The sequence below is a fragment of the Nuphar pumila genome, chromosome 3 (assembly GCF_984573655.1).
Source record: "Nuphar pumila chromosome 3, dmNupPumi1.hap1.1, whole genome shotgun sequence".
Taxonomy (NCBI): Eukaryota; Viridiplantae; Streptophyta; class Magnoliopsida; order Nymphaeales; family Nymphaeaceae; genus Nuphar; species Nuphar pumila.
In genome coordinates, this window is record NC_143251.1 from 26,830,500 (window position 1) to 26,857,165 (window position 26,666).

The 26,666-nt window shown below is 36.8% G+C and overlaps 2 protein-coding genes across 3 annotated transcripts in view; both read right to left on the reverse strand.

Moving 5' to 3' along the window:
• Nucleotides 1-657: 657 nt before the first annotated feature.
• LOC149842384 (uncharacterized) lies at nt 658-8,649 on the reverse strand. Its single transcript, XM_090001409.1, has 3 exons — nt 7,978-8,649; nt 6,837-7,022; nt 658-1,085 (listed from the first exon to the last, which is right to left on the reverse strand). Exons 1-3 carry the CDS (start codon nt 8,431-8,433, stop codon nt 804-806), a joined length of 924 nt encoding a protein of 307 aa, XP_089857535.1. The 5' UTR covers nt 8,434-8,649; the 3' UTR covers nt 658-803.
• Nucleotides 8,650-15,582: 6,933 nt separating this feature from the next.
• Nucleotides 15,583-26,666, reverse strand: part of LOC149842385 (NADH dehydrogenase [ubiquinone] 1 beta subcomplex subunit 2-like) — a 58,030-nt gene continuing 46,946 nt past the window's right edge. The window contains exons 4-5 of one of the 2 annotated variants that reach the window (XR_016430773.1): nt 20,958-20,985; nt 15,583-15,775 (exon numbers count right to left, since the gene is read on the reverse strand). Coding sequence is in view for 1 of the 2 variants with exons in the window: in XM_089999113.1 (XP_089855239.1) it covers nt 20,974-21,024 (51 nt within the window). In the remaining variant the exon portion in view is untranslated. Of the gene's footprint in view, nt 15,776-20,957; nt 21,025-26,666 lie in introns of both variants that reach the window. The other variant, XM_089999113.1, reaches the window with a different exon arrangement.

The following is a 26,666-nucleotide window of genomic DNA, read 5'->3' on the forward strand; positions in this document are numbered from 1 at the left end:
AAAAGAAACTGCAAGAAAAGAAGAAATACGTCAAGATCTTACCAAAGTGAAGGAAGTTTACTGCCAGAGAGTGTCGCTCAGTGCTGAAAATTGCTGTCAAGTGAGAGAGGGCTAGGATTTGGAGGAGTGGTAATGTCGGAAACTCATTGTAGTTGATGGGGGTATAATGGTCATCTTGCATTGCCAACTAACCATGGTCAATATCTGTCCATGGTTAGACTAACGTCCATCTAATAGAAGGACCAGTTTACCATAAGGGAAGAAAAGGTATGTAAAAGGCAGGGACGTTTTTGCAGAACACCACCACAAGGCAGGGACCAATTTGCACAAAAACCCAAAACAAAAAGATCAAGGTAAACAAACGTGCCTAACTCAATGCAGTCCTCACGAATCAATGATCAACATAAGTGTATAACATTATCGCCTTCACAAGCCAAAGTCCTTTTGTAATCCTTCCATCAAACTCATTTTCAAGCTTCATGCCTTTTTCAGTTTGTATGACCGAGTTTACTTTGCCATTTTCACTATTTTGATGCACCAAAGGCATATATGGTGGTTCTACTATCTGTCCAACTAGTTTCCATTCAAACATGCACTTCAGACGCTTTCTGGGAACTCTTAGTTAACATATGACAAATAATCATGAGACAGACTATATCCTCCAAAGCTCATCTATCCCTTTGAAAAGATGAGAAAGAGACAACAAGCACCAATGCTGAGGGGTGCATGACATGCATGTGAGGCTAGTGTACAGCCCTCTGAAAGCATAAGCTTTGCTTTTTGGTAAAGTAGAAACCTCTTTCTCAGGTGTGGGTACAGGAGTTCAAATCTACAGGCTTTCCCAGGTTCTTCTGATTGAGCTCAATGGAGCAAGTGATGTTTCTATAGAACTTGGTCTTCACAAGCTTTCCCAGCACGTAAGCCCTTGACCTTGTCATGAAGGTTAGGCTCAGGGGCACAATAGAGCTGTCTGATGTGGGGTTGCTGTTGAGAGTGGAGCCCGCCCCATAAAGTGGGACCTCTGTGCCTTGTACCACAGTGGAGATCAAGCGACTGCTCTTCCTAGACTGGTAAAATTCCCCAATCTGCACCACAAAACACAAAAGAAGCAACTACAAAGTCATCATGAAATCTTCATTTGTATTGAGTACCCCTTGAAGCATTTCTCTGTGAATTAGAAAAAATCATGTTTGCAAGATGACACTGAACGTATTGGGGTGGCCTAATGATATGGACCGTGGAACTCAGGTGATCCTAAGTTTAAAGAATGACTTGATCAAGGATTCCATTGACTTGAAACCAAGCTTAGGAAGGAAACAAACCACTTGTACAGATTATTTGAGCTTTACTATAGCATTAGGGCTATGGAAGTCACACTTGGAAGTTAGGGTTAAATTGTTCAGTCCATTTCTTTCAAGGTAGTTGCTAGATATAGAAGACGACTTGTCAGGTGCAGCTCAAGTATAGCTACATTAGAGAGAGGCTTCCTTAGACCCAACCATTAAAACCCACCATACACATCTGCTGCAGGAGCGGGAGCGGACCACTACAGGGTCCATCTAGATCCATCTTAATTATTTTATATTTTTCTTTAATTATTGTAGTTGGATATTGTTTTGTGGATCTTATTAAGATTGTGGTTGAGTTTAAGGGTTTTCCTCTCTTTATAAATATTCATTGTAGAGAGACAGAAAGGAAATAAAAGAATTATTTGAGTTAATTTCCATTATTTTTCTAAATTTTCAATTATTTTCCATGTTTTTTTAGTTTCATAGCTGTATTAGGGTACAGATTCTTACAGGGATTAGGAGTGATCCTCCTATTCACTGCATAACGTCCCTAATCAAAACTCATTCTAAGAGCCAAATTATATTCAAGCTAGACTTTGCCAAGCGAATGCACTGCTTTGAGGACCATATTGGCAAAACAATCGAACAAAGGCTCATTGTTGACAAGCCGAGAATGAGCTGACTCAGTAGAGTCGCCATTGTTTAGTTCATCCCGGTTAGTCATGTTCGTACTGTACCTAAACTGCACTCACCATAGTCAGTTCATAACATTGTTGCCAGAGCAAAAACTGGACTCCAGAAATGATTCATGAAGCAGAAAGTGAGAAATGAATGGTTACAGATAGTCTGACATGTGAAGTGAAAAGTGCTGACACTCGGGATGAAAAAAATCTGTTAAAAAGTGTGTTAGTAAGCACATCTTTTCATTTTTAATATAATAGTAACTCCTAAACAGTTTTATCTCCCAAACGTCCTAAATAATTCAAAAAAAAAAAAAAACTATGTGGCTTGACAGACATGGTAATACTAGACACAACAATGTATTAAAAAACTCGTCAGGTCAACCCGGTGACTCGGTTGATGGCCCGGATCGCCCTCACTGGGTAAAAAACGAGTACAAACTTGTTTTGAGCAAAACCCAGCTGAGTCACCAAGTAAAACTTGCCGAGTCAGCTGAGTCATGGGCGAGTCAGTGAGTCATGGGCCAGTCATGCATATATAATATATTGATTAAATATTATAAAATATATATAGTATATACATATATAAAATATAAAGTTAACATGACCTGTCCAAGTCAACCAATTGACCCGGCGGAGTCATGGGTCATTCAACGATGAGCTGAGTGACAAGTCAATGAGTTTTAAAACCATGTAAAAAACTAAACACTTGGACATCGATATATATATATATATATATATATATATATATATATATATATATATATATATATATATATATAGAGAGAGAGAGAGAGAGAGAGAGAGTCGGGCTTTTCAAAGGTTTTTTTTCAAGATTTTCTCGAATCGGACTGTCCAGATATGTTTATATGCTTGGTTTTATAGGAATGGACTCTTGTATCATCTGATTCCAATGTGCAATGTGTAGGTCGGTTTTTATGAGGTTTTAAAATCGATAGTGTATTAGTGTATATGTTTTCATAAATAATCAGCTTAAAATTTCATATTTTTTCATCAAAAAACATGATTCAAGCAACATTTTTCGAGCAAATTGACCATGTAAAATACATCTATTGGGTCAGATTTGTGAAAAACACCCTGAAAACCCCCATTTAGTTGCAATAAGCTCCTCATTTTGGCAGGCACCTCTCTCTCTCTCTCTAGTATATATATATATATATATATATATATATATATATATATATATATATATATATATATATATAAGAAAAATGAGAGAAGCAAAATATAATACAAAAATTAAGGTGTGTTAAATCAAATAAAAATTGTATATTGATTTTTTATCTGATTTTGATCAAAGATAATTTACATGAACATGCATATGTCCTAAGTAAGACACTTCGTGACATCTAAATGTATCCTAAATTAGATACTCTGTATCCACGACATTTAAGAGTGTCTTATTTGGATACTTCATGTACAAGGCACATGGACACTTCTAGGTGCTCAAAGTGTCGAACAAGGCTGGACATGCCATTAACATGCAGTTTTTGAAGTACAAGTGTCCTGGAAAATGGATGTGTCGAGTGATCTACATGGGGACACAGCGTCCAATTTGTAACATGATGGTTGAAACTTAGGTACAAAGTTCCCAATTCAAGACACGAAGTGTCCAATACCTTGGACACAAAATATCCAGTTTAGAACACTTTTAGGCGTGACTGATACAAAGTGTTCAGCTTAAGACACTGTAAGTGTATTGGTGATGGAGTTTTAGAGCCAACAAAAATCAACAGCTCATATTTGCTTAATGTTGAAAAAACTTACATTTTATAGTTAAATGAGTTAATCTAGTGCATAATTTTTAGCAAATATACGACGACGAATACTCTAAAGGCTTTGATTACACAAAAAATACTTATAATTATGTTTTTTCTGTTACATGGACACTTCTAAATGCTCAAAGTATCGAACACGGCTAGACATGCCATTAACATGCAGTTTTTGAAGTATAAGTGTCCTGGAAAATGGACGTGTCGAGAGATCTACATGGGGACCTATATCACACTGACTCTTCTAACAGGAAACCGCACCCGTGTTGCACCTGCACCAAGGCAGGTGCGACACTTGAACACAGCTTCTTTTGTGTTAGGTGAAGTCAGCCAGAGGTCCATTTCTATCCAAAAGTAGAATAATTTTTATCTATATTATATATATAAATACATAACTGCACACAAATACACTTAATGTTAACTTAAAACTGTTATATATATATATATCCTCCCTGCACCCCCGCACCCAAGTTTTTTTAAAGTGCCACATCACCGCATCAGCACCCGCACCTGCACCTATGTGACATAGGTCTAAAATGCTTATAAACATGAAAAGTACCTCATTTAGAGCATGTTTTATCTAAGTTAAGTTATATGGAAGATATTAGTAAGATCAGATTTAACAAACACCTACGCATATGCCTCTTGAACTATTAAAGATGGTTTAAGAAATAAGGTTGTATAGGACTCCACACTCCCATATATATAGTCACCTATATCTTTCAAGGAACTTTATTGGTGAGGGTTCTTCTTGGAAAAATATGTAAATAATAAGAAAAATAATAGTCTTGCATGATTTTCTTGCAAAATATAAAAAAAAAAGTTTCTAAATATAAATGACAAAAAATCAGAAAATGTATGATTAAAATATAACAAATCAGCTTTCACGAAAAATATCACGATATTTGAAAAATATCACGGTATATTGCCTATAGTATCAATTGATATTATCGTTATCGTTGATATCAATGACACTATATATATATATATATATGGGTTAATCTAACATTAAACTAGTATTTAACATTAAATGAATTCAATCTTATTAAAATAACTAAAATACCCTTAAAAGTATGGTATTTTTTAAAATGCATTAGTTTTTGAGGTTAAAAATGCGACTTTGACATATTGATGAAGTTAAGTTTTTGAATGTTTGACTTTTCAATTCCTTCCAAGTTCAAAAGACCTGCAATGTCAAAAAAAGTAACTGTCTTTCAAAAATACAATTCATTTAAGATATTTTATTAATCATATATATATATATATATATATATAGAGAGAGAGAGAGACTAATGAGTAGTCCATTATAATCGTATGTCCTAAACCATTCTAAAACTGCTTGAAAAGACATGGTTTTGAGTGTTTGTTTAATCTCAACTTATAGATATATTCTCTATGGCTTAACAGAAAACAAGTATTAGATTAGCTATTTTTCATGTTGTACTAAACCTTAAAAACCAAATTTTCTTGTTAAAATTCATTGATCTAAAGCATATTTTCTAGTAGATAAGGAATGACACACACATCTAAAGATTTTCATTAAGAGAAAAACACCTGCGATTACAATTTTTAAATGTATTTAGGACATTTAGAATAAAATACGGTTCTTATATATCCAAACCGACGATTCAATAATTTACATGATCGGGACAAGTCAATACAGCCAGTAGCCTATCAAAGCACGCAGGCTATCCCTATCGAGCAGCCCCGCACAAGCGTGACAGCCACTACACATACATGGCTGCCATTCATGCATTTGGAGGCGACCGCTGACTCGTCCAACATTTACTCAAATAACACTCAAAAAATCAAAACTTTCTTCCTCCACCTTTTTTTTATTATTATTATTACTTAGGGTTTCAGGCTGACAGTTTGGCGTGAACGTCCGCCAATTTGGCAACCAAAGCAAAAGAGCAGCTGCTGACCGCTGTGCATGAAAACGACCTCTATCCTTCTCTTACATCTATATCTATAGAGTGTGACATACGTAGAAGGCGTGGCTTGGAGTAACGCCTTAGCGTCCTTGTCAACTGACATATCACCTTGGAAGAGCCTCGGTCAATGGGCAGAGAATTGTAATATTTTAAATTTTCTTGCACATCTAAGCGTTCAGATGTGATCTACATATTAAGTTCGGCAGAAACTGAGCTTTGGATCATGGTTTTCTTATGTATGTGTCAGATTTTATGAGTTTTGAAAAAATCATCAGCCTATAGCATAATAAATTTTTAAACCTCAAATATATTTTCACATAAAAAACTATAATCAATGGTCCATACTTACTATTTTAACTAATGTTGAACACATACATGAGATAGATTTCGTCAAAAAACCTCCTCATATGAATTCCAGCTATGGCGTTCGCTAGTCAAGAGGCATATATATATATATATATATATATATATATATATATATATATATATATATATATATATATATATATATATATATATATATATATATATATATATAGAGAGAGAGAGAGAGAGAGAGAGAGAGAGAGAGAGAGAGAGAGAGAGACGGGGGTGTATCATCATACACCAAAAAAATAGGCTTAGGTGTTCAACTGAGCTTGGCTCATATAAGCTCATTAAACACTAATAATTAATCTATATATATTACATTATAGGGCAGCATAAGACAAATGATTGAAACATTTCGCTCTAAGCAGTAGTTCAGAGCTAAATCCTCTTAAACATTTTTTTTTGTAATCCTATTAGCTATGAAAAAACATATTTTTTCCTATAAACAAGCCAGCTCAAACTCAGATGATTTATCTCCAGCTCATCATGACCTCAAACTCAACCCCACAAAGAATGAGCCAAGCTTTGGCTCCTTCAGCTTGTTTACCAGCCCACTTTCTAAAACTCAGCGCATTTAAGCTTAATAAAAAACTTAGTAGTGCATAACAAGATAAAAAAGGCAAGCCAACATTAGGCTCACTTAGTGACCCTTGAGCTTTTAGCCTACTTATTACCAAGGTTGAACTTGAGCCCCATATTATGTATAAAATAAAAGTTAAATAAAAGTAAAAAACATGGAATAGAAAAAAGGAAGAGGGTTTGTCACCGTACATCTCCCGAAGCGATCTTGAGGGTGATGTAATACAGCCGGAGGGGCGTCGAGGTGACATGGACGCCGAAAAAGGTGGCTCGGTTCCTGAAGGAGAACTTCACGGTGGAGTTGATGGTCAGCATGTCCGTCGGCACGCCCGTCGAGTCCATCCCCGCCTGAACGTTGAACCTCCAGAACGTGATGCTCTGCGCGGTTTTTAACCCGTTATTTTCGCTTTTTTCACGCTCTCAGCAGTTCTTTTCCAAATAATCAACGAATTTAAAAAAACCATAGAGAATTACAACTTTAACAACTCGCAATATTAACTGAACCCACTCCAGAGTAAAAAAAAGTCATAGACCCGCACCCACACCCGCACTGGGGTTCGGTGTGCCAGCTCATATTCAAATTTCAAGAGCTGAATTTAGCAAAACCTTAAACCCCAAGAGACTACCACGGCTTCTTCTTTTGGTTGTGTGCATTTAACACGTAATGCCATTCTGGGCAAGACTGGTAATGGTATTTGGTAGGAGAAAGCTTTCTCACCCCAGCGTCGACGACGATGATGATACCCATATGACCAAAATACCCCACGAGGGCAGACAGAAAGGGCATTCCGAGGTCATTTCGCGGTTGCTCCTCCTCGTTAACGTGCATCACTTTCACGAGTCGCAACTACCGCATTGATTTGTGCGTAAAAGCCATTTAATAATAAAAAGGAGAGGTCGAAAACTGACGGGTTTAATGGCGTACAAGCTGGGGGTTTTAAAATTCGAAAGCATCCCGTCGTTCTGCGTGCCCCCCCCCCCCCCCCTGTGAGAGGAGAGAAAGCATGTCTTCTTGATTCCCCAATCGACAAAGGAGTAATCATCACGGGCCCTGTCAAATCCCATTTACCTTTTAACCAAAACCACTAGCGGCTCACAAACAGAGAAGCAAAAGAAATTGTTGCCACGTTCGGGGCTCCCACATAAAAACCGTCAGCGGCTTCCGATGAGAGCGAGAGAGAGAAAGAAAAAGTGGTGAGGGACGTTGTCATGTTCATGGCTACCCCCACACAAATCCCCCGTACAAACCGCTAGCGGCTTCCACCGTTAAGAGATATAGCAAGAGATAGACAGGCTTTTCTTTTCTTTTCTTTTCTTTTTGTCTCAATAATACCTTCATGGAGATGACGGGCTTGTACGGACGACTAGCACCCCACAGGACGAGGGAGAAGAGAGTGAAGAGCAGGACGAAGCAGACGACGAAGATGGGGAAGTAGCACCGCGTGGGGATCCCAGACCGCCGCCGATCGCCGTCTCCGTCTCCGTCTTCGTCCTCCCTATCGTCGTCGACGTGCGCGTACTGCTGCCACTGCTTCCTGCGGGGGTGGTGGTGGTCCTTCTTCAGAGAACCGGAGAACCGGCTAGTGGACGACTCGCGCGAGTGGTGGACGGGAGACGGGACGCCGTAGTGAGGGTGCGAGGGCGAGCCCACCGGGCTCGACTGGAATGACATCTTCTCGCCATCGTGCTGGGAGGGGCTCTGGACGTAGTAGAGAGGGCGGCGCGGTGGGGACCGAGTCGGAGAGGAGGGGGCGAGGCTCGTCACCTCCGAATCGGACTTCGCGTGCATCTCGTCCAGGCGGGAGGGTTTCTGGTTTTGGGGTCTCGGGGGCTCTTTCCTCGGCTTTTGTGTTGGGGTCCAAAACTTTGTGTTTCCTTTGGCGGGGAGGGTTGCCCAATATAGTCCCGCTCCTCCGTTTTTGTGGGTTTTGTTTTTTCTTTTTCAGGTTTTCGGCTTTCGTCTTGTGTACTTTTTTACTGTGGGATTAGAAATAAATAAATGGGAATGAGCCTGTGTTCTTCGAGTACAAAAACGATTCTTTTTACGTTTTCGGAAATGCCCTTCCGTGGGGATGTTGGGTTGACTTGAAATTTTCAGTGTTTTTTTCGAAATTCCAACCTTACAATTGTGTTCTACATGCTTGTTTTTATAGGAATCGGGTCTTGGATCATTTGATTCCGATGCCTGGATTAGTTTTTATGAGCTTTTAAAATCAACGGTCTATAAATTTTTAAAATTTTCCAGGCTCAAAAAACCATTTTATCATTTAAAATGCATGATCCAAGAATCGATTTCTAATGAATCGAGATGCAGAACACATCCTCAAGGTCAGATTTTCGAAAAAAAAGCTCAGCGGGTACGGGTCGGGCACCGATTATGCTACCACTGCTGTATATATATATATATATATATATATATATATATATATATATATATATATATATATATCGAGAGAGAGAGAGATGATGATACGGTGGTGCTCTAAGAGTACCTGCACTCACATAGGTTGTATCTTCTCAAACAAACCTTATGGATGTAGTCAACATATTTTATTTGATAGGAATCATGCTTTGAATCGTGTTTTTTAACATAAAATAAGATTTTTTAAGTTATAAGATTTTGATGCATTGTGAACCGTTGATTTTTAAGGACTTTTTAAGTTATGAAATTTTGATACATTTTAAGCCGTTAATTTTTAAAGGTCTTAAAAATATTGTTTTCTTCTAAATAATGCTTATATATATATATATATATATATATATTGTGAGACATGTATCATATAATAATGTGTTAATAAATTGACTAAAAAAATATGTAAATAAATTGGTTGCTTACATGAGATCGGGAATTCATTTCTTCTGTCGGTCATTCTTTGAAAAAAAAATATATATATGTTAATTGGGGGAGTACGTTTGCTTGTAACTGAATAAAAGTCTCCAAAGGCCGACACAGCTCTCAACAATTGTGGGGCCTATGTGACTTTTTTGTCCATGACCGTCGCTAGTATGTGACTTTTTTGTCCCAAGTCAATACAACTCAAGAACCATAGTTTTTGAAGGTAAAATAGTTTCACCTCAAGAGATTCGACTTTTTCCTTCTTTTTTTTCTAAAACTCTTGGATACACTAGAGGGGTTGACAATTTATTTTCTCACATTCAATTTTCCTTTTGTCGGGTGCATTTTCCTTTTGGATAATTTTCATATTGGCACCTAACAAAGATTTGGAAAATTTATTCCAAAGGATGAACGAACCCCAAAACAGCATCTACCTGTTCTTTTTATCTTAGATGAGTCCCATAAGTATTTTCAAGAACAGTGATTCTTTAGATGATGAGACCTAAATCATACAAAATAGACAATCAAAATGAATCCCAAAACCATGTGTTTGAGAGGTCACTCATCATATGGATGAACGGTGTCAGAGGCCGTTCTATCGGATTACTGTCTGAGTGCCTATAACTTTCAAGAAATCACTCAGATGAACACCTGAATTGCCTTAACTTTCAAGAAAATACTTGTTTACTACATAGTTGGCAAACTCGCCGGTATGAACCGGGCTGACTTGAAGACCCAACCGGGTCACGGTTTTTGTATTACTAGTTTTCAACTCGAACCCGCTTAGGACTCGGTCTGAGCCCGTCCACTCAGCTGGGACTATGCCTAAACTGGTTGACTTGGCTGATTTCAGCCCTTTTATTGGTTATCTTTTTAAAATTTTATTACCTTTATTTTGAAAAGGAAACTACTCAACCTAATCCACATGACACGTTTGTGGGTTTCCAGCATGCTTATCTTTACCAATGAGGCACGGCTTGTTTGGTAGGAGCGATTAGTGCATGTCACCGTGCCTTGGGTCGTTGCAAGTTAAAAATCCAATGGTATTATGTTGTGTAACTTGTGAGTGTCTGCCTAACCTTAGCTTGCCTATAAAAAAAAACTCATTTTATTTATGAAAACTACAAGGCCATTAAATCTCTGTTTGCACAAACCTAAAACCTATTTAAACAAACAACAATGCAAATGAGACGTTGGTCGGGATTTCAGCCTATGCATTTTGAAATAAAAAAATGACCGTGTAAAGCAAAAAATGACATGTTTCGAAATGCCCATAATTTTCAAAATCTACCCCACGTCTAAATTTGTAAATGCTAGAGTTCTTTAATATCTTTTTACCCTTCTCACTAGCGAACCTCCGAAAATTCGTGCAATATATCGGTATACTCTCTTGGTATCACCGACTATCAATAAAATGTAGATTCACATGATTTTTTTTGTGAACCTCACAAAGTTCGCATAAACAAGTTTACAAACCTCATATAACTTAAACATGCGTAACTTTGCAAACTCAACTAAATTTGCATATATAGTGCAACATTAGCGAGATACCGTGTGAACCTCCTTTTAGTAATTATGTGGCGATCTATGCATATAACATGTAAATTTCAATGAAGTTCGTACTTCAAAATGACCATCACAAATAAGGTTCTAAATTCACATATATAATACAACATTCGTGTTGTACCCGTAGAAAATTTTATTTTGGTGTTGGACGTGAAACATCTGAAAATTTTCAACTTTTAATAAATTTTGAAAATCAAGTTTCGATGAATTCTGAACCAGTTTGGATGTTATTTGAAGTTTGAAAATCTTGATTTGGATGATTATTGGATCCAAACACTTATCTGAACTCATATTTGGACTTTAGACAAATCCAGAATGTAATACATTGAAATTTCAATGATTAATAAATTATGAAAAAGATTTAAGTTTTTTATTTTGATCTATTCTGGTTATAAGTTATAATCTAAAAACCTAGATTTTTGAGGTAATTATTAATCGAAATGAAGACTTGAACTTATATTTGAAATCTTGATAAAATCAAGTAGAGAATTGCGCAAAATCCGAAATTCAGAGATGTTTTTGTAATTAATTAAGTCGTCATGGGTAAAATACTAATTTGTCAATCCAGTGGCATCCATCAGTAAAATCCCCAACTATATAAGGGAAAAAAGGTAATTTTTAGGGACATTTTCAGGGAATTAATAAATTTATTAGGGGCAAAACAATAATTTGCCACCCCCAATGACAGGCCCAACAATTTTCTGAACTGCCAAAGGGTAAAAGAGTAACTTTCTAATTCTCATATGAGATCTATGAAAGTTGGAATATGATATAGGGCAAACAAGGTATAAAAATTAGAGATTAAAATATAATATAATATTAATAATTTATATTATTTTAATAAAAAATCCATGGGTTTGTTTGATTTTCTGTCGGGGCGGTTAGAGCAGGAAACCAAACCTTGCTCATGATTTTTCTAAGGGTTTATTTGATTTTCTGCATCGTTTTTGTTTTGAGGTTTTTTTTTAGGTGGGGGGGGGGGGGGCGGGTTGTTCGATTTTCTGCAGGGATGGTTAGAGCAGGGAACCAAACCCTGCTCGTGATTTTCTGCATGGGCCACTATCATACCTTGTTCCAAGGTTACATTTGTAACTAGTGATGTTTTACATGGAAGATCAATTGATGTTATTTTAGGTTAACCGAGTTATCTGGAACTGCATCAATTGATGGGCTAAGAGTTAAACAATTCCTTCTTTGGGATGTGTATCACTATCGGCATTTCTTTTGCATATTCGAACAACATCAACTAATATTATTATTGAATGGTTGTTTTAAAATGGGCATTAGTTGTTGGGTGAATTTTCCGTGTTTGTTGTTGTCCCGTGAAAAGTTGGGTGTTGAGTTATTCTGGCAGAGAAGGGTTCAATGTACCAGCAAAAGAAAAATATCATCTTTCCAGTCCTGTAGTGTTACAATCTTGTCCTGAGAAATTGTGTTACAAAATTGAAGAAATGCAATTGCAAATTTCATTCTGTTCTTATGCTGAGTCTTGTATTGCAGGGGGATGCAGACAGTGCTCTGGACAGGTTGTGGCAAAAGAACAATGCAGAAATTAGTCAGGAGGAGCCAAAGTATTCAAGAGCTGGAGGGCGTATGTTTTTTTGTCATCAAGGATCTTATCTTAGCCTCTATTTTCCTTTAGTCAGTTAAGACTTTTGTCTAAGTTTTGTTGCGATTTGAACATGGATTTTGTTTGGTCTTATTACAATAGTGCCTTTTGTAAAACATTTAGGTTATGAAATTGAATGTGGACCGAATCATGTTTTGTGTGGTTCTTGCCATCACAGGAGCAGAATAAAAAATTCCCAAATTATTAATCTCAATGATGGATTTAGTCGGCTTGTCTTTTCGAAAATGTTGCAAACACCTGGTATTTGAGAGAGAGATCGGAAGGCAATTTTCCCTTTTGTCATCCATATTCCAACATGATCATTGTTTGGTGAAACAAGGCTTGAGGAAGGGAAGCATTAAAAGCCCCCCTACCATAATGATATTATTAGCAATACGTGGCTCAATCTATTGGGGAGGTATTAGTCATGGGTCTGTTTGCGATCAAGGATTTTGGATGCCAAGCAATGGAACCAATACATCGGACTTTAGGAGGCATTTAAAGGATATTGCCTGCGGCTCAAGCTATTGGGGAGGTACCAATCAAGATTATGTTCACATTCAGGGTTTTCAGGAGTCAAGCATGGAACATATGCACTAGCATTTGGCTAACCATAGATCAATAGTACTTTCTGGTGTGGCAGGTTTGCCGTATAATAAACGAAAAAAGCGCATTCTTATTCGAGGTATTTATAAATCATGACGAAGGTTGGGAAACAAGCTGAGTTAGCTCACTGCTCAACTCATAAAGAGCGCGTTCAATATCATAAAACAAAGTCAGGATAGTCTAAATTTCCTATGAAATCTCTGATGCAAAATTTCTTGTATTCTACACAAAGAATCTCTCTCTCTCTCTCTCTCTCTCTCTCTCTCTCTCTCTCTCTCAAAAGATGAACCCTAAACTCGTTCCACTAAAAATGATTTACAGCCTTGGCTACAAAATTGCATGACTGATAACAAAAAGAAATTAATTAGCCAATAATAGATAGCTGAGTTTAACTTGAAGAACTTGGTCTCAATTTCCAGCAGCAGCAGCAACCAAATATATTAGCGGTTAAAAAAATTTGTTCTTTGCGACAGAAGACCACAAAAAAAACTAAATTTCACATGCAATAGAAAAAACAGAAATCCAAATACAAAAAAAAACGGTGGGAAAGTAAACAAACTGCAGCAACAATAGCATAAAGTCAGCAAAAACTCCGTCGTTACTTTGTGTAAAGAACGTCTTCCCAAGGGTGTCGATAACGTGTGCCTGACTAGCAAGGAGATCCAGGAAAAGTGATCCAATAGCTCTGTCGATGTTGAGGACCAGATTGTTTGCCTTTGACAGGGTGTATTTCTCAAGTTGCATTGCATACTCCATATATTTTACACAAAGAAAATGTGTATGTGCATATTTTTGCAGCATCTCCACTCTTATCTCTGTTGACTCCTCTCTTGATTCTTTCATAAAAAAAAATGGTTTTAGAAGGTGGCCCAACATCTCAAAATAAACGATAAAACATAGATTCGTATGTTACCAAGTAAAGTGGGACCTAATCAAACAAAAGTGAAACATTACAATCAGTAGAAATAGTAGGCTGCAACAGCAGAGATACTCTGACTCTGATCAAATTAATATTGATTTTATGTTTCCAATCTATTTTGATTTTTGTTCAAATAATTTCAGCTTTTCTTATAATGAAGACTATTTCAATGTGTCCAAGATTATCTATCTCAGTAGTGCTAAGAGGAGCACAAACTGATTCCAACTGCCCTAAAGAAAATCAAACAAACCCTAAAAAAAAATGCTGCAAAAAATCAAATCAACCCCCAGAAAATCACGAGCAGGGTTTGGTTCCCTGCCTTACCCACCCTTGCAGAAAATCAAACAAACCCCCCTCCCCTCCCCCACCCAAAAAAAAAAACAAAAAAAAAAATCGATACAGAAAATCAAACAAACCCCTAAAAATCATGAGCAGGATTTTGTTCCCTGCTCTAACCGCCCCTGCAGAAAATTAAACAAACCCCACCAAAAAAAGCTGCTAAAGAAAACAAACAAACCCCCAACAAATCACGAGCAGGGTTTGGTTCCCTGCTCTAACCGCCCCTGCAGAAAATCAAACAAACCCAAAAAAAAAAACCAAAAACAAAAACGATGCAGAAAATCAAACAAAACCCCAAAAAATCATGAGCAGGATTTGGTTCCGTGCTCTAACGCCCCTGCAGAAAATCAAACAAACCGCAAAAAAAACACTGCAGAAAATCAAACAAATGGATCTCATATTCCATTGGGTACCCAAAAAAGTGAAATCTACTAAAAAATCCTTAGTTTTCATCAAATCTACAAAACAGGACGACATCTAAATCTCATATTCTAGACAACAAATTTAGGGATGCAACTCAACAATGTGACACCTCTTTTGAGTTTAGATAAAAACAAAAACATAAAGATAAAGAAAGAGAAACCCAACATGTATTTAAAACAGTTTCATACAGAATTGAAAAAGAAAAAGAACCATTCAACCATAATACTTCTTACCAAAACAAAATCGAGGCCAACCTTACCTTAAAAAGGGAGGAAAGGGTAAAAAAAAGACACCCAAAAACCCCAAGGTTATTCCTCATCAGTAGATCGTGAATCTTTTCCACCATTTCCCCTCAAACATTTGCAACAACAAAATTCCATTCATATCATAAAAGGTTGCTGACTTGGCTCCTAAACTAAGGAACGGCTAGTGATTTGGGACCTAAATCATTTCATCCGAAAGTGACTGCACTTGCCTAAGCCAAAGCCAACAAACCCACTACATAGAGTGTAACGCCACAAATTTTTAAGTCTCGAAAAGCGTGTAAAATTTTTTTTATAAAATTGCAGCGAGGCAAATCAATCGGGAGTAAAACTTGGCACGCTACTTTTCCTTCACATTCACATTTGGACAAGCATTAAATCTTAGAATTTTGAATATCCATAATAGAAATAATGATTTCACATGTTCTTTATTAATAATAAAAAACAAGAATTTAATCAGAGTCCTGAGCAAATAATATGCTCTTATTCATCAGCTTTGGCGAGCTTGAGAAAGGTTTTACTCAACCCCTGTCGCAACCTTCCGTTATCGCATGTAAATTCAATCACCTCCTGAAAAACATTGAATGTTCATAGGGTCAGACAAACATGTCTCAGTAGAATAGAGCTATACTAAGCAAGTAATCTAGAATTCACAAACTTTCATGCACTTATATTTCAATTTTGGCAATAATCGACAAGTATTGCAAATATATCGAATAAGCAGAAAATCACAACAGATAACCATTATTCATCATTCACTTGAGTAAAATGCATGAACAGTTAAATATGTATGAACTTACCAATGCAGAGAACCTTTTTATGCATGAATAAATTATTATCTTTGATTATCTTTTTTTCTTATATGATGCATATCATGCCCATATGATGCACATACAATTAGGTTCCACTTGTTAGCCATGTTGGTACCACACAGGCAATAACCTGATGAAGGACCATGACTCAAGCATAATTTCATGCAATAGTGGCTTTGAGTTGGCCAGGTACACTTCACCGGTCTATGTGTTGGACGCCAAGAGGGAGACTCCAAACACAATAATAATATACCTGATGCATCATATTTCTCTCATGAGTTCTGTATTCTCTGCACTGCAGACTATGCAGAGGTTTTCCCACTCTTCGTGGGTGGGGAAATGAGCAACCTTTCGTGCTCAAATAATATCCACGAAGCCAATATGCATCGCTTACCCTCTCTTAATAAGTCAATGCTTTAGTGTTATGGTTTTATTTATTTTCATTAGTATTTTTCATGCAATATCATAACTAAATTTATGAAAGCTAATTTGGCCACTTTAAGACCCCAATTTGCAAGTTTGAATAGACATTAAATCATCCATTCATACATCTTGCTCAATAAGCATGTGAACATATCAATAACTATCATGATAAGCTTTCATATTTTTGCATGCATAGCAACAATTTCAATACATATCAAAATTCACAGTTTCGAGACTCTGTCAACCCGATTTTGAAAAATTGACCAAAATTTACAGATTACGAATCATATTTTCTTAATTTTTCTGTAAATACACATGTTTTAGGAAAACAACCCAAGAAACAAAACTGAAAAATTCTTCATAGATAAATCAGGAAAATTCTGGGACTAAACCATGTTCTGGACAAATATAAGACAGTCCTGTTTCTGCAGAAATAATTTTCCGGTTTGAAAAATTTCTTCAGACTTCCAGATAAATCTTTTTATAAAACCCTTTTTACAGGACCATCTTATATATGTTAGGATTCACCTAGATTTTTCTTGATTTATTTTGATCAGCCTTGAGTAGGTCTTTAAGGTCTTCAAAACCGTGGGTCAAAACAGTCCTGCAGACAGAGCATAAAATATGTACTCTATGGCAAGGAGCGTTTTGGCCTTAATACAGACCCAAACGAAATAAATTAAAATTCCAACTTCAAGCCCTAGATGTGTAGAACACTCCAGTATTTTTATTTGAATTTATTGGACTCGTTATTGAAGAGATATCGATTTATTTCTAACACAGGTCAAGATTAAAAACAAGGACAGGAATAACAAGATTCAAGTTCATGCAAGATTCATCAAGAAAGGGCAAACTCAAGGTAAAGGTATATCTAAATCACAATTTTTTTTATAGTCTAAACATATTTTCGTCATCAACAAATAAAGATTTATTCATGTCCAGGCTTAGCTTGCTAAAACACACATTAACAGACATCATCGAAAAATCATAAAACTACCAAGAAATAACTCGAATAAGATTTTTGTAAGCAAGAAATCATAACAAACCATAAGCAATCATAGAACATGAATTATTTACACAACGTAATGATTAATCATGCTCAACATAAAATACTCTACCCTAGATATTCAGATTATCTTTCTTTATCAAGAACAAGCATAAACCCGATATCAAGAGTCGTTCTTGAACAAACTCTTGAATTATGAGAAAACCCCAACTCTGTCCGACTGTTACAGAAGCTGTAAAAAAATTTGTGTATGGTGGACAGACCTGAAATTTTCCCAGAACGTAGAAAACTTCGTCAGCTTTCCGATGCCCCAAACCGCTCGTTAAAACTCCTCTGGACGAGGGAGATACGAACGATTTACCGATCGGGTGTCAGGCCAGAAAACGAAAAACGAAACGTTTTCTGAAGAACCCGAATTGAAAAACTCATATCTTCTCAGAAAAACGACCATAGAAATTCATAAAATTTTTACAAAATATTAATATTATTATAATCTACCAACCCAAAACAAAATATTCAGGAAAGCAATCAGCTACCATGGATCTTTTACAGTTTTTATAATTTTAGTTTCTGAAGAAATCGGTTTGATGAAAAACGATTTTTTTGTAGTTTTTCTTTCGAAAACCCCTTCCAAATACATTATCTGACGATCCTATATCAACCCCACACGTGGGAGGCATGGTCTAGAGTTCGTACTCATGAAAAACTGAAGGTATTCATACCCACAAATCTCGGTTTACGTGTAGAGTATAAAACTCCCTACCTTAATGACGAAAATCAATTATAAGAGAATAGATGGCTCTCATCGCGCAAACCGGCCGTTTTACGCCAATGAAGGCCTCACTCAAGACCTTCCCAAGCTTCCTCAATGTGCGTGGAAACCTCTTATGCTGGACTACGTTGAGAAGACCCAACATTAAGTGTAGGAAAGAAGAATAAGGGAAATAGGTTTTTGAGAGAGAGAGAAAGAGAGCTAACATTGTTAATCCTTCTCATGAAGGCCTCTATTTATAGATGGGCTTAGATAAAATTCTCATCTTTAATATAAGAAGTTAATATTTATTTATTTTTATTATTAATAAAATAAAAAAAATAAATTATGAGACCTAATTAATTAAATTTCAAAATTACTTAAGCTATAAAAGAAAAGTATGAACTTTTTATCTTGGCTTGGGCTCTAGTGACATGGTAACCTTCTGGGATGCCTACAGACCCAAAGACTCATCATAATTGGGCGTTTAAATAGTCGATTCGATAGCTCTCGAAACATAGATCGTCGTGGTGGTCTTAGATTTAATCATACGCATACAAATTGGCAAGAAAAATTAGTTGATATCGAAAAACGTTAATTTTCGACCTATAATTAAGCATGAACTTCGATCAATAATAAAACGCTCAAATCAACACCAATTTAGTCACGTAGATAGTTGATTTTGATGCCCTCGAAATGAAGAACGTCAAGGTCAACTCCGATTTAATAGATGAGTCACTGATTGGCCGAAATTTATGTCGAAACAATAATGACATCTGATACTATTGGTCTAATCCAATGAGATTAGATCCAAATCCAAAATCCATAGTCTGAAATCATTTACTTTCTTGTTTAGTCCACATATTTTAGTTTTTTTCAATTATTCTTGAAATAATGTTCATAACTTGAGACAAAGGTCTATAATTAATCGAAATAAAAAAAATCAAGAAAATCAAGAATATAAAAAAAATCAAGAATTCACGATTATAGTCATGAATACACTAATAATTCTTCATCATTTATTCATTTTAATTATCAAGAAAAAATTTCATATTTTACTTAAAGAGAGTATCTATTCTTCTCAAGCCACAAGCCTTTGTGATCGATCAAAGAGAGAGAGAGAAAGAGAGATCGGGTGAGACTAGAGGACGGCTCAGATGAGGAAGTGCTCATCTCAGGGGAGGCACCTCCAACAATGCTTGACAAGAAAGACAGAGGGGAGGGGATCAAGGTGGCGGTGCAATGCTCGATGATGATCGTCCAACTATGAAGTGGTTGGAGGGCAGGAGGGAAGGGGAGAGAGAGAGAGAGAAGGGAGGGGAGCTGCAAAAATGAGAAGGCTGAAAACATGATTTTAAGTAATGCTATTGCTGGCCGTTGAGTCGTGTTAAGATCCAACGGCCAGCACAATTTCACCTTAATTGCTCATATAACCTCAGGTATGAATCTCTCTCTCTCTCTCTCTCTCTCTCTCTCTATATATATATATATATATATATATATATATTTTTTTTTTTTGAGATCAAAGGAGCGGTTAAGTGCCATAGCCAATCACATGACAGAATTGCATAGGGCCCGCAGTTATAAAATGTCGGCCACACATGAAATGCTGTCATGTGATTGGCTATGAAACTTAGCCATGGCACATAGCCGCTCCTTGGATCACTGCTCTTCAAATCTACCACAAAGATGTTTGTTTTTTGTGAACTTTTCATTTAGTATGCATTTTTCAAGCATTTCATGACAAAACCCATTGATAATTACACTAAGTAATTGCCCTATATCATTCCTACGGGGACAGGAGCAGGTACGGGAACAGGGGCGGGGGTGGAGACGGGAAAGGTTATTTTGAGATGGGCCAGGGGTGGAGGTCGAAAGTTTCTCCAACCACGGGGAAGGACCGGGGATGGAAGGCAAAATTTTGATACAGGGAGGGGGTGGCGACTTTGTCCCCCACACCCGCCCCGGTCCACTACCATCCCTACTCATCCCCTCCCATTCTTCATAACATTTTTCGGGACCTTCCTCCCCCCGGCCCAGCTCTTCTATCCTGTGAAAACAATTTCTCGTGACCCATTGAAGCGGGAAGCAGTGTGGGCCCCTTGGAACTCTGCCCTTTCGCAATGCCCCTGACTGAAACAAACAGGCCCCAAAAGAGTGGAGCTAAGTACTAGAAAATATTTAATCCATCAATAGCCACAAGCCACTCACAGAAGTAAAACAAAAAATGCAATATAATCATGGACAAGCAAACCGTAAACGAGAAGCCATGTAGCCACAAATGTAAAGATTGGTAGTTTCCATGCCCCAGTACAGTACACCTTGCTTGAAACACCACACAGGAACCAGGCTTTGCAGTTACCAGAACAATCCATAACAGAAAGCTGATATGAAACCTGATGCAACTTAATTGAATTAAGTTAACCATCAACAAAAATTATAGAGATTTTTCCTGCATTTGATATCGATTTATCCTAGGGCATTAATTAGAGAGCTTGATTTCTCAACCCTAAGATTTTAAACCCTAACAATAAAAAGTCAACAAAGCAACGTTTCTAGATTCAATTGCACATTCCACTAAATCCAAAAAAAAAACTAAAGAAAATGGCGCAAGAGGGGAAAAGAAAGCGTTACAGAAACCATTCATAATCCATAATGTGTACAGGTAAATAATAAAACAAGAAACATTTGCCCCATGTTTAGAATAAACTTTATTTAGATGCAGACGCAAGAAGATGGAAGCCAAATTGCCCAACTTACTGTGATTTTGTGGCCTTCAATGAGATGCCTGCAGCAACAATAAGGAAAGAGTCATCCGCCTTGAATACTGAATTTATATTTTAAAAGTGTTAACATTGATTCAGGTAATAAATAAAGTTAAACCCCTTCATTATGTGTCCAACTAAATGAGAATCTCATAAAAAGGAAAGGTGCAAGCACACTCCGGTCCACAATTTTAAGCAACAGTATCACATGAAACAATAAAATCATCAAGGGAAACACAAGTTTAAGACAGAAGCAATCGAATTCATTTCAAACTAAAAAGATAACAAATCTTCATCACAACAAAGATATTCATACTTGAGGGGAGGTCCAGTTAGTGGCATATGAGAGAAAGTACCTACTATTGCCTTGGAGGTGTGCAGTTTCTTATGTACTTAATTAAAGCAAATTACTGGAGTACACCTTAAGTCAACAAACGGCAACATGTATGCCAGTGACACTGGAATTTGCTTATTTAGAACAAGTGAGAGAAGCTAGATATTATTGAATTTCTCTACCAAGAACCACCAAGACAATATCTAGATGCTGTAATTCAATGATGCAAACTGCAATTAGGTGTTTGAGGAAAGACAGAGAGAAGGAAGAATCTTCAAGAGGAAGGGCAATCTCCCACAAGACATTTGAACAAATGCATGATGGATCTGTCATTCTTTGGGAGTATGTGTGATCGCACATTAAGCCTGTCCTTATCAAGTTACTGTAATGAAACAAGCGGAAATACAAAACAAAGTGCTTAAGCACAAATACAAGTCCACTAAGGGCTGATACAAAGGGCAAAAGCCAACACAAGAACAAACAAGCACAAAAATGCAGACAGTTGCTACTAATGACCAATCAAGAGAGCACAAACAATAATAAAATGTCTTTTATTGACAAAAAATGATTAAGAAAATCATTAACTAGAGAGGAGGATAATCCCCTCTATACATACAAGTAGGAGGCCATTGGGATGCTCCCAACGTCTCTATGGTCAAAAGACCATAGATCCCTTACACAATTTCATACACACAAAAATATAAAATAAAAAAAATATGCAAATCTGTCCCTATTGGACAGACCCTATTACATAGACAAAAAAGACCAAAATACCCCTTATTGGTATTGCCTATATATATATATATATATATATATATATATTGAGTACAGCCTTGATTTACATGGTGACAGCATATAATCCAGATTCATTCATCCAGGTGAGTCCAAACATCTTGTTTATTTCTTCCTCATTTATTTATTTCTTCCTTTTTCATCCTAAATACTGATTTCTGTCCTTAAAACCTTCTTCTTTGCTTTGGGTTAATATTTTTCCCTAAAAATCTTATCATCTTAATGCTAGATCTTTGTTGCGTTCGTATTTCCACATGAAAATCAATTTTCACATGAACACTCCCCTATTTCCTCTTCTTAAACTTCTTTCATCCAACTGTTTCACAAACAACAAAAAAAAAAAAATCTTGGGTGCTGAATCACGTCCCAGATTTCGTGACTGTCCCTGATCTGCAAAAAAAAAAAGCGTGCAGATCAGTTTACTATTGAAGACTGATTTTCTTTATTGCAGTTTCAGTCTTTATCCTTGCAGTAACCAGTTTGAGAAACACACACACACACACATATATATAATTCCCCTTATTTTTATCCTCTTATTTCCTTTAATGGATCCTTCTTCATCTTCATCTTCTATTCTTTCCGCCAGTTTTCCCTATCAGCTTGTTTCTACAAAGTTAACCAATTCCAATTTCCTCACATGGAAAGAACAAATCATCTCCTTTATCCGCAATCAAGATCTTTCGGGCCATCCAGATCACACCAGAATTTATTGTGCAAAAAAAAGAAGGATGATAGTGGGGTTGCAGTCTCTACACATGTTCGGAATCCAGATTTTGTTTCTTTGATGAAGCGTGATCAGGCTTTTGTTGCCTATATCACATCTACCTTGTCTCATGAAGTGTTGATTGACATTCTCGATGACTGCACATGTAACACTTGTGAATTTTATCGACTAAATAAATTTGAATTTCATATTTATAAGTTTGTACAAGGATATTTTCATTGTTTTATTTTTTATTCTTATTTGGATCTCGGATATCCTGTTTGGATCTTCGATGTCGGATCCCTAATATACTAGTCAGATCTTCGATATTGGATCCCGTTGGATATCTAATGGTAGATTTTAATTTATGGTTCGGATCCTTGATATTGGATCCTCGATATCATGGTTAGATTTGATATTGGATCCAAAACATATTGTGTGGATCCGCGAATTTATAATTGAATCTTAAATGAGAAAAACCTTATATAGGAACCATAGTAGTCTATTTTGGATCCATATTAACCTACCAAAGGTTTGGATCCCAAATTTTATGCCCGAAAGGTCTAGATCCAAATTACTTTATTTGGATCTTGGACATCGGAACTTCAATATTGATGTGGATCGTACATTGGAAACGTAGGGGTCCAATTAAAAAAATTTATTTTTGGATCTAAGCCTCTAAGGTAATTTATTTGAATCCAAACCGAAAATTTTAAATCCTTGAAATATGATGATAAAGCTTCGGATCCGTGGTGGAACCGGATTGCTAATATGGATCTATGAACATATTGGATCGTGGATCCATGTCACAATGGCACCCATTAGGGCATGGTCCAAATTAAAAAGTTTCGGATCCTTGGAACCGGATAAGGCCAAGTTTTGGACCTAAATTGTAATGGGTCGCGGGTGACAAGGTGGAAGACCCAAATCCGTATAAAAAAATTTCATGTTAAAAATGACATGCGTTAAAAGGGGTGATGCACGTTAAAAATAAAAAAGACGTGTGTTAAAACACGTTAAAGATGTAAGCCACTTTAAAAAAAAAATCGTGAATAGGTGGGTGGGGTTTCATTAAGTAAACCCTAAAGGTTTTAAAAATAAAAAAAGGGGTTGCGTGAATACCGTATTCAAGCAGCTGGAGGTGGAAGAGGGGGTAACCGACCCACCTCTCCCACGATCTCCATGTCCCTTTTGTTTCTTCCTCCAACTCCTCCTCTCACGCCCAACCCTTAAAACCTCTCCTCTCCTTCCTCTCTTTACCTCGTTAACCCTCTCTATCTCTCTCCTTTACACGGTCCAGTGTGAAAGGTTCGTGGATTCACGGCATCAGGACAGGAAAATCGAAAAAAAAAATGGGGATTTCACGATTCAGAGGTAGGGGTTTCGGTGATAATGCATTGTGCATTTTGTTTACAAGGGTGTACAGAGACAAGTCCTCGTTAGAGGGTTTCTCTGGTATGAATGGTCATGCGTGAAAACCTGAGTGTTCTTTGCATAGCGTTAAATCTGTTATATGGATGCAGATTAGTACAAAAAAAAAACAAACAAAACAGAATGCTCAGTTCTTTTACGATCATAACTGGGTAATGAATGGTGCTGTACATTTTGATGCCAAGTAGGAGTTTATATTGGTCGAGATAGTCTCAGATTCTATACTGCCTTAATTGTGATGAACATAAAATGTTCAGGAGTTATCCTTTTAGTATTAGACAATATGTCATGATTTGTAGCATAGATTATAACTGATCACACCTGTAATTATTAGAGGGGAAATCTATGCGTGTTTATGGATATTTCTGCAACAAATGGAATTTATACTTTTGGCACACGTTGGTCCAGGGATGTTGCATATTTAATCCCTGTACAACTGATTTTCTGAAATGGTAAACGCAGGTTCTGATTATTTTCCTTGCTTAAACTATAGCAGGTGCTAACATTTTAATGTTCAAATTATTGCATGTTCTTAGTATTTTCCCATGCTTAAATTATCGCATGTTCTAAATTTTTAATACCCAGATTATTGTGTGTTCCAGATTGTGGGCTGGCACATGTCGATTTTTTATAGCATAGAAGCATGTACAGAATGTATAGTTGGTAAATTAAAGTATAATAAGCATGTGTCTGTGTCTTTAGATGTTAATCCCAACTATATGCCTGCATTTTCTATATTTGCACACATACTGGAAATCGATCTTCATTTTTGGCATTTGAAACCACAACGATATGTGGTTGCGTGTTCTATATTGTAAACCCAGCTATGTGCCTGCGTTTTCTGCATCTTAATATATATATATATATATATATATATATATATATATATATATATATATATATATATTTCTGCACACATCTTTGCGCATATATAGACAAATAAATATGCATGTTCATGTTTAAAATGTCTTTACATTTTTGCGGCACTCGCACGCTCAGTGATGACATACTCTTACTACACAGATTAGGGCCCGCTTATGGAAGTATATAGGTGTTATATACAAGTGAAGCTACATATTTTCTGAAATGTTCAAATGCTAATGTGTTTGGAGAAATGTGTATATAGTTGTAATACTAAATCTCTGAAGCTGCATATCTAGACTATGCATTGCATGCTCTCTAAGTGAATCAAATGGGGCTATGCTTGTTTGATAGCAGCTGTTAGTGCACGTCACCATGTGTTGGGACGTTGCAAGTTCGAAACCTAATGGTATGTTGGGGCAGCTTGCCTTTGAAAAAAAATGATCTCTTAACTGAGCCTGCAGGTTAGTTTACTGTGGGCACATAAGTGTCAAGCCAGAGTGTTGAGGGTCATGCATTGGCCCTAGAAATTATAAGGTGAATACACAAGTAAATTGGAATATATAATAACTTTTGCCTGACTGGTTTAAAGGTACCGAGGTATTCGTGCTTGACGGTTTAAAGGTATCGGAGCACTCTGGGTGGGATTACTCAAGTAAATGGATAAAATTGGTAACCTACCTATTTAAGGTATGAATAGTTGAGAATCTACTACTACTGTGGTATAATTCAAAATTGTTGTAAACTCCAGTATCTTTGAGCTACTGGGTTCAGATCAGGAGAAAATCCTGATAAATCGGGTAATACAGATTAATAAGATAGCAACCCACTCAAATTTGGGCTTACCTTGAAGAGGGTAGGTGGTACACCACTCCGGAGACATATGCTTTTAGATTCGAGCGGCAATGACTCGTTGGTCCCCAGCCCTCGGAGTTAAGGGACCTAGACTACCAAATTGTCCTAGGTGGTAGCTTCAAGTTCTTCTGCAGAAGTTAGGGATGCATCTTGTTGTTTGGCCTTTGAAAGGTTCTCTCGGTTATTTAACCGCTCCCTTAGGATTTCAGTTTCAGTTAGACGTTCGGGTCATGGTTGCCAGTTGAGGAAGCGGGAGCGAGGCACTTTCAAAGTTTTAGGAAGCAGGAAGCATGGGACCACTTAGGAGTGATTCGGAAATCGTCTCGGAAGCGACCTAGGAAGCGAACCGGAAGCGACCTAGGAAGCAAGGGGGAAGCGAAAAAAATAAAAATAAAAAATACAAAATACAAAAAAAATGAAAAAAATAGGGGAAGCGTGATGGGAAGCGTGCTTCCCATTTAAAAGTGGCATTTTCCCGCACGCTTCGGAAGCGCGACGTTTCGCGCTTCCGATAACTCTGGTTCGGGTTAATAAAACACCAAGCATAATAAACCTCTGAATGTTCTCTTCTGTTACGGTTGCCTTGGCCTGCGAGTACCCAAGGGATAATTCAAAAAGAACTTAAATTAAAACCTCTTAGGTATTTCTGCTATATAAAAGATTGTAAGATTCTGTATTGGAATATGTGATTACTTACTTGAACATGTAATTATTCATTTTATGCTAGT